Below are 8852 nucleotides of genomic sequence, written 5' to 3'. Positions count from 1 at the left end.
GAGCTCCTTAGTCTTTATCACATTGAGCTGCAGGTGGTTCAGCTCACTCCAAGTGACAAAGTTGCCCACCACAGTCCTGTATTCACTCTCCTCACCCTTTTCAATGCAGCCAACAATTGCTGAGTCATCAGAAAACTTCTGAAGGTGGCAGGACTCAGAGCAATAGCTGAAGTCTGAGGTGAAAAGGGTGAAGAGGAAGGGGGAGAGGACAGTCCCCTGAGGCGCCCCAGTGTTGCTGACCACCCTGTCAGACACACAGTTCTGTAGGCGTACATACTGTGGTCTGCCCGTCAGGTAATCAACAATCCAGGACACGATGGGGGCCTCCACCTGCATCGCAGTCATCTTCTCACCTAGTAGAGCTGGGCGGATGGTGTTGAAGGCGCTGGAGAAGTCAAAGAACATGATTCTCACTGTGCTCGCTGGCTTGTCCAGGTGATTGTAGACTCTGTTCAGCAGGAAGATGATGCTGTCCTCAACTCCCAGGCGGGGCTGGTAGGCGAACTGTAGCGGATCAGTGAAGGGCCTGACCATGGGCCTTAGCTGCTCCAGGACTAGCCTCTCAAAGGTCTTCATGATATGGGACGTCAGTGCTACCGGTCTGTAGTCCTGAGGGTCGCTAGGGCGCGACGTATTTGGCACCGGAACGAGGCAGGACGTCTTCCACAGCACGGGGACTCTCTGGAGGAGCATGCTCAGGCTGAAGACTAGGCTAAATATTCCACACAGCTGGTTGGAACAAGCTTTGAGCACCCAGGGGAGTACACCAGCGGGGCCCGCAGCTTTGCCAGAGTGGAGTCGGGTTAGCTGTCTTCTCACTAGGTCAGGAGTGAAGGACACTGTAGAGGTAACTGTAGGGGGAGGGGTGAGGTCCTCATGTTCTGTAGGACAGGATGTGAAGCAGGAGGGAGGGGTGGAGACAGTGGATGTGGATTGCGGTGGTGAAGAGCAGACAGGGGGTCTGTATGGAGGAGGAGTGGAAGAAGGTGGAGTGGTCGTTGGAGGGAAGCCAGCAGTGGAGGGTTGTGGGGGATGGGCCGCAGTATCAAACCTATTAAAAAATAAGTTCAGTTCATTGGCCCGGTCCACGCACCCTTCCAACCCCACAACAGTGGACTTCTGGAACCCTGTGATGGTTTTCATCCCACTCCACACATCCCTCATGTTGTTGGTTATGAGTGTATTCTCCAGCTTTCTCCTGTATTTGACATACAGAAAATGACAGGTCCTGATACAAGATAACACCAAGATTTTTTACTTTATCATCTGGGATCAGTTTAATTCAGTCCAAATGAAGTTACTGACTAATGAGCTTTTATTTTTTCAAAGACTCTGGTCAAAAGACTATAACTTCTATTTTGTGTGCATTCAGGGGCAGAAAGTTAAGAGTCATCCAGGTCTTTATATCTTCAAGACATGCCTGTAATCTATGTAATGGGTTAGCTTCATCTGGCTTTATAGACCGATATAGCTGAGCATCATCAGCATAACAGTGAAAATGAACCCCTTGCTGTCTAATAATTCTACTGATTGGGAGCATGTACAGTATATATAGTAAATAGATTTGGTCCTAGCACTGATCCCTGTGGTACACCCCTTGAGCATTGGGAAGATTTGTCATTAACATGAACAAACTGAATCAGTCAAATAGATACGGTTTAAACCAGTCTAGTGCTGGTCCTTTAATTTTAACAAAATGTTGAAATCTTTCTAAAAAAATATTCTGATCAACTGTATCAAATGCGGCACTGAGATCCAACAGGACGAGCACAGATACAAGTCCATTATCTGAGGCCATGAGAATATCATTAGTGACTTTCACCAGAGCTGTTTCAGTGCTATGATGAGCTCTAAAGCCAGACTGAAACTCTTCAAAAAGTTCATTATGGTGGAAGTGATCGCAAACTTGTTTGGCAACTACTTTCTCAAGAATTTTAGATAAGAAAGGAAGATTGGATATCGGTCTATAATTGACCAAGTCATCTGGGTCAAGAGACGGTTTCTTAAGTGAAGATTTTATAACAGCACCTTAAAAGCCTTTGGTACATATCCCTGTAACAGAGATAGATTAATCACATTATTCTTTTTTTCTGATCCACAATCTAAATATAGGCATATAGAGACACATAGAGTAGTAGTAGTTTATATACATATTGTTTGTACTTGGGAGCATGTGGAACCAAAGTCATATCTGTGTGTGCAAAGTTAGTTTATAAAGCTAATTCTAATTCAGTTTTAAATGTAACACCAACACTCTAACACAGCTATGCCTCATTTTGTTTTTTTGGAAACTAACTTTTTTTTTTCTTAGCTGGTCATGTGTCAAACCTATATTTGGATTCCTAGGCTCTCAATAGTGAAAGGACATTAATCAAAGTGAACAAGCAGTCTCTTACATCTGCTTTGAATAGAGAATAGTGTAGGTAGTTCCCTCCACCCCAATGTCTGTCAATGTCAAACCTGTCGAGGTCTAAGAGCCTTCCTCCCCTACAAACACACACTTTTGCTACAAGCTATATATCCATCAGGAAATACTGAGAAGCCATACATTAATATCTTACATGCTTTAATTACATCCTTCAGTTTGGCAAGTGCCTATTAAGGAGGTCTGAGAGGATTATACAACTGTAGAAATTGATAAGAAATAAAATGAAAATAATAAACTGGATTTTTTAAATAAGAAAATTTTAAGAATGTATCTTGTCTATTTTTACTGTTTCATTCACAGAAACGGGAAATATATAATGTCCGTTTGTCCGTTTTCTGTGAATAAAGAATGAAAATACCCTTTATTTTCCATTTTTGCAGGGAATTTAAATGTAACAGCACCAGGTACAAAATGAAAAAATAAAAAGAGACTATAATACAGCTGCACAAATATTACATAAAATACGGTACATTTTTAAAAAAATAGTATACTTATATATATGCGGTACGGTTAGATAAAAAAAGAACAAAAAAGGAACAAAACAATAACAGACTGTCTGGAGCAGTGTTAGCCAAAGAGGTTTCTAGAATTTCCTTCTTTCATCTGAGGAATATTGCAAAAATTAAAAATATCCTGTCCAGGGGTGATGCTGAGAAACTAGTCCATGCATTTTTTACTTCAAGGCTGGACTATTGTAATTCTTCACTATCAGGAAGTCCACAAACTGTTGTTAAAAGCCTTCAGCTGATCCAAAATGCTGCAGCCAGAGTTCTGATGAAATCTGTTAAATCAAGAATAGGATTTAAAATCCTCCTTCTCACATAGAAAGCCTTAAATAGCCAAGCTCCATCTCATAGGCAGGTTTGTAGGTTTACTAGTGGTTGCTAGACGGTTCTCCTAGAATGGGAGGCAGATCTTTTAGTTATCAGGCTCCACTCCTGTGGAACCAACTAGCAGTTTTAGTCCGTGAGGCAGACACCCTGTCTACTTTTAAGGCTAGGCTTAAAACTTTCCTTTTTGATAAAGCTTTTAGTTAGAGTGGCTCAGGTTATCCTGATCTATCTCTATAGTTCTGCTGCTATAGGCTTAGACTGCTGGAGGACATAGGGACCCCTTTTTAATCATTCTGCTTTATCTATCTCTATTGTCCCAATTCTGTAGTATTTATTAGTTCAATCTCTAACGTTCTGCTCTCTCTGCTTTTTCTCATAGTAGCTTCATCTGGTCTGTTCCTGTTTGGCTGTGACTCCATCCTGGAGAGAAATATCAGCTGTGCTGCTGCCATCAACACCGTTGTTTCTAGATGTTGGAGCTTGGCCTGTTTTCCAGTGTAGTCCTGTTTCTCTGACTGTGACTAACTGGATGTGCTCTCTTCGTCCTCTGACATGGGAGCTGGCTCGGAGCTCGTCTGCCTGGCTGTGTGTTTCCTGGACGGGGCCGCCTGTGGAGCTGGTTGACAGTTGCCTTTTGTATCTATGCTTCTTTTTCTATGTCTGCTTCTGCCTCCTCACTCTAAGCCTGGTTCTGCTGGAGGTTTCTTCCTGTTGAAAGGGAGTTTTTCCTCCTTAGTGACGCTACAAACATGCTTAGTGTGAGGGATTGCATTTGAGTTAATGAGTTGATGTAATCTACTGGTTTTCCTAAGATAGAAAACTATGAATCAGTTTGACTGGATGATCTGGTATAATTGTAAACTAAGATGACGTTTTGCGAATTGGTGCTATAGAAATAAACTGAATTGAATTGAAGTTAATCCCGAGGGCATTTTAATGACTGCTGAATTTGCTGCATTCAGGGCAGAATTTTATAAATGTTTCAATCTGTTTCCAATATGTTTCAGAACAGATTGGAATTGGGTCACGGAACTCAGAGTTCAGTTAAACCTGAGATGAGTGTGAACTTCAGTATAGAAGCCCTTGGGGTTAGCTGGGTTGCATCTTACTAAGCCCCTGAGAGATGAGCAGGGTTAGGGTTGCTAAGCCTTAGAAGGATCTAATGTTTAAGGCTGAGTTGCAGGCACCGGAGATTTAACACCAGCCTGCTTCTTGCCGATGAGACCAGAAGTAATTGGTTGTTTTCTTAATATGTGTACTTGTGTGTTCTCATGTGCTCGTGTACTAGTTATATGTCATCAGCTTCAGCCTTAGTACTGTTCCAATTCACAAGAACAGCAAACCAAGAACGGACAAAGTCTCTGGGTGTTGTTCCCGCCCCTCCCTCTTTACTGAGCATCAGAGCAGACTTGTCCATTCTTGAGATCGACAGCTGTCCCAGCATGCACTGCAGCAGTAGAAGCTTCCAATGGAGCAATCACCGAGCTCAGAGTTTTAAGTTAAAAGTTCTCTTTTTTGTTGCTGTTTTTCTATAAAAGTACGTTTTAAGATCATTTAAGTGTCACAATTTACTGATTTTATGCATAATCTAAAAAAAATGTCCAAAGTTGGGAGGACCCTGGCAACCAGCGGACTTCCGACGGTAACGATAGCCCTGGCTGCTGCAGACTGGCTAACGTTACCCTGTCTAGAGCAGCATGGGCTAACCTTAGCCCGTCTCCAGCAGCCAGGGCTAATGTTAGCCCATCTGCAGTAGCCATGGCTAACGTTAGTCCGTCTGCAGCAGCCAGGGCTAACATTAGCCCGTCTCCAGCAGCCAGGGTTAACATTAGCCCATCTCCAGCAGCCAGGGCTAACGTTAGCCCGTCTGCAGTAGCCATGGCTAACGTTAGTCCATCTGCAGCAGCCAGGGCTAACATTAGCCCGTCTCCAGCAGCCAGGGTTAACATTAGCCCATCTCCAGCAGCCAGGGCTAACGTTAGCCCGTCTGCAGTAGCCATGGCTAACGTTAGTCCGTCTACAGCAGCCAGGGCTAACATTAGCCCGTCTCCAGCAGCCAGGGTTAACATTAGCCCATCTCCAGCAGCCAGGGCTAACGTTAGCCCGTCTGCAGTAGCCATGGCTAATGTTAGTCCGTCTGCAGCAGCCAGGGCTAACGTTACCCTGTCTGCAGCAGCCAGGGCTAACATTAGCCCGTCTGCAGCAGCCAGGGCTAACATTAGCCCATCTCCAGCAGCCAGGGCTAACGTTAGTCCGTCGGCAGCAGCCAGGACTAACGTTACCCTGTCTGTAGCAGCCAGGGCTAACATTAGCCCGTCTGCAGCAGCCAGGGCTAACATTAGCCCATCTCCAGCAGCCAGGGCTAATGTTAGCCCTTCTGCAGTAGCCATGGCTAACGTTAGCTCGTCTGCAGTAGCCATGGCTAACGTTAGTCCGTCTGCAGCAGCCAGGGCTAACATTAGCCCGTCTGCAGTAGCCATGGCTAACGTTAGTCCGTCTGCAGCAGCCAGGGCTAACATTAGCCCGTCTCCAGCAGCCAGGGTTAACATTAGCCCATCTCCAGCAGCCAGGGCTAACGTTAGCCCGTCTGCAGTAGCCATGGCTATCGTTAGTCCGTCTTTAGCAGCCAGGGCTAACGTTACCCTGTCTGCAGCAGCCAGGGCTAACATTAGCCCGTCTGCAGCAGCCAGGGCTAACATTAGCCCGTCTGCAGCAGCCAGGGCTAACATTAGCCCATCTCCAGCAGCCAGGGCTAACGTTAGTCCGTCGGCAGCAGCCAGGGCTAACGTTACCCTGTCTGTAGCAGCCAGGGCTAACATTAGCCCGTCTGCAGCAGCCAGGGCTAACATTAGCCCATCTCCAGCAGCCAGGGCTAACGTTAGTCCGTCTGCAGCAGTGATGGCTAACGTTAGTCCGTCTGCAGCAGCCAGGGCTAACGTTAGCCTGTCTGCATTAGCCCACTCTCTACATAGTTGTGTGTGAAGTACATCTGACTCGGATGGCATCTTTTTTGTTTTATTTGCCAAAATGTTTATTTGATTTGTGTATATAACTGTGTTCATTATCATTCCCAAACTAAATGAAATGATAAGAATTTATTATTATCTAAAGACTATTAAAAACAGGAGGTGAAATGCAGCTCCAGACGAACTGAGTGTGTGGTGATGTCATCAGTACGCTTCTGTTCCAATTGACCCATATCTATGCTGCGTGCTCCTGTTATCCCATAGTCCAGTCTTTCCCCTGTTCTTCTCAAGTACATAAATGGTGGGGACGAGAGTCCGTACTTGCGTTCTTGTGAATAGACCTTTTTCACACTTCCGGGTTTTAAAGCGGATGTGGGCTTTGACAACTTCCGGGGGCTATAGCGTTAGCATAAAAGTCTAAGAAAATGGCTCAGTCTCGGCGCAGTTGTTTTTGTTCTGTACCTGGTTGTTCATGTGGGGCAAGAAAACAGCCATATCTGTCCTACCATGCATTCCCGACGGACCCAGACCAACGGAGGGAGTGGATCCACGCGATCCGAAGAGATGAAGGTCCCAACTTTTGCATAAAGACAGGGAGCACTTTTGTATGTAGCCGACACTTCACACTGGAGGATTTTGTTAGCGAATCCCCCACCAGCCGCCTTAAAAGTGGAGCTGTTCCTTCCCTTTTCACCTGGAATAACTTTACTGCACCAGCAACAAGAGAGTCTGCTTTCGAGAGGGCTAAGAAACGCCAGTTTGTCCTCTCTCAGAAAGCTAGCCAGGCTGAAAATGCTACTGTGGACCATGATTATGTGGCACATCCACCTGCAGGTAAACATCAAATTAAGATACTATGTTGTATACATTTGGCATGTAAGATAATTTCAGTCAAATATAACTATTGCTATAATTTTATTATTATGTTTACATGATGAAATAATTGCTAATTGATTATGTGGTAGTTATGTATTTTGTGCTAAATAACTACCACAAAAATGTGGTAGTTATGTAGCATTTTTTGTGGAGATTATGTATATACATACATGCTCCAACTCACATGTATTGATCTCAGGGGTGGATTTAGGAAATTTGGGGCCCTAGGCAAAGACAGGCAGGGGGCCCCCTGAGAAGAAAACCCATAAAACAGACCCATTCTACAGATAGAGAAATGTTCATAGAATAGACATCCATTATTTGTTCTAGGTTTTGTCCCTCTCTTCTTGTCCCTTTTTCCTCTCTATTTATCAGCGTTCTGATGGCATTTTAGCCAAAGGATTTTTATATAAAAAAAAAAAAATTAATGTGCACAAATAAGGATTAGTTGTATTAACCATACATGGAAACAGAGTTTTATGGGGCCCCCAGGAACTTGGGGCCCTAGGCAACTGCCTAGTATTGCCTAATGGTAAATCCCCCCCTGATTGATCTTCACATAAGTAATGTTAAATTTATATAATTAAAACTTCTCGCCAACCTTTTTTTTTATTTTATTTTATGGTTTTACAGCTGCACTTGATGAAGCTCTGGATTACATCAAGGAGTTGGAGGCCAGACTTCAAAAAGTTGATTTGTCTACCACACTTTTTAGCCGCTACTGTGCCTCTGATGACCAGATCCGATTCTACACCAAATTTCCATCTGATTGTGTGTTCCGGATCTTCTGGGAGTCCATTGCACCCTCTGTATCACGCCTGGTGTACTGGACCAGAGCACAGAAGCTTGGAGAGGAAGCCTGTGCTGAAGCCAGCCCTGCCCGCTGCATGCCTCTGATCGATGAATTCCTGATGTACTCATTCAGGGTAGCAGTGGGCATGAAGGAGCAGCTCATTGCTGACATGTTTCAAGTCAGCATAGCTACTGTAAGCCGAGTGACCATCACTTGGGCCAACTACCTCTTCACTGTGTTCTCTTCCATCAACCTGTGGATTAGTCGTGAGAAGGTAAAAGCCAGTATGCCTCAGAGATTTCTGAAGTTCTCTCCAAATGTCCGTGTCATCTTGGACTGCACAGAAGTTGCTCTGGAGACGCCATCATCCCTCACCTTACAGTCTGAAACGTTCTCAGCCTACAAGAACCACACCACTCTGAAAGGGCTGATCGGAGTTGCTCCCTGTGGGTTGGTGACATTTATTTCAGCATTGTACACAGGCTGCATCTCAGACAAAGAAATAACAAAGGTCAGTGGAATCCTTCCTCTGCTTGAGCTGGGAGATGAAGTCATGGCAGATAAAGGATTCCTCATTGAAGACCTCCTTCAAGAAGTTGGAGCCAAACTCATCCTTCCACCATTCAGACATCCTGGCCAGTTCAGCAAGAAAGAGACAGAGGAGACCCAGACCATTGCTCGCCTGCGAGCAATCGCTAGAGTAAAGTGCTACCACATCTGGAATTCTCCGGTGCCTCTCACTTTAATAGGAACTGTCAATCAAATCTGGCACAACTGTTGTGTTTTGGCTAATTATCAAGGCACATTTTGTGTTGCTGACTAAATTATTTCTGTATGTTAATTGTTGTAGTGCTATGTAAGAAGTTATTTAAATGACAAGACTAAAAAAAGATATTCAATAAAACACACTTGAGCAGCATACTGTACTTTTTTTGGTATTTTATGGTTTAAGTGGA

The 8852-nt window shown here is 44.4% G+C and overlaps 1 protein-coding gene across 1 annotated transcript; it reads left to right on the top strand.

Annotated features, from left to right (window-relative positions):
* Positions 1 to 6627: 6627 nt before the first annotated feature.
* Positions 6628 to 8596, top strand: LOC119796100 (the record flags this gene model as incomplete). The annotated part of the gene is made up of 2 exons (XM_038304504.1): positions 6628 to 7061; positions 7737 to 8596. Coding segments are annotated over exons 1-2 (1269 nt in total), but the record flags the coding sequence as incomplete, so codon positions are not given.
* Between the last annotated feature and the right edge of the window lie 256 nt (positions 8597 to 8852).

This window comes from Cyprinodon tularosa, unplaced genomic scaffold (genome assembly GCF_016077235.1).
Source record: "Cyprinodon tularosa strain WSP-4 unplaced genomic scaffold, ASM1607723v1 ctg535, whole genome shotgun sequence".
NCBI classification, from domain to species: Eukaryota; Metazoa; Chordata; class Actinopteri; order Cyprinodontiformes; family Cyprinodontidae; genus Cyprinodon; species Cyprinodon tularosa.
This window is presented reverse-complemented; position numbering and strand designations above follow the sequence as displayed.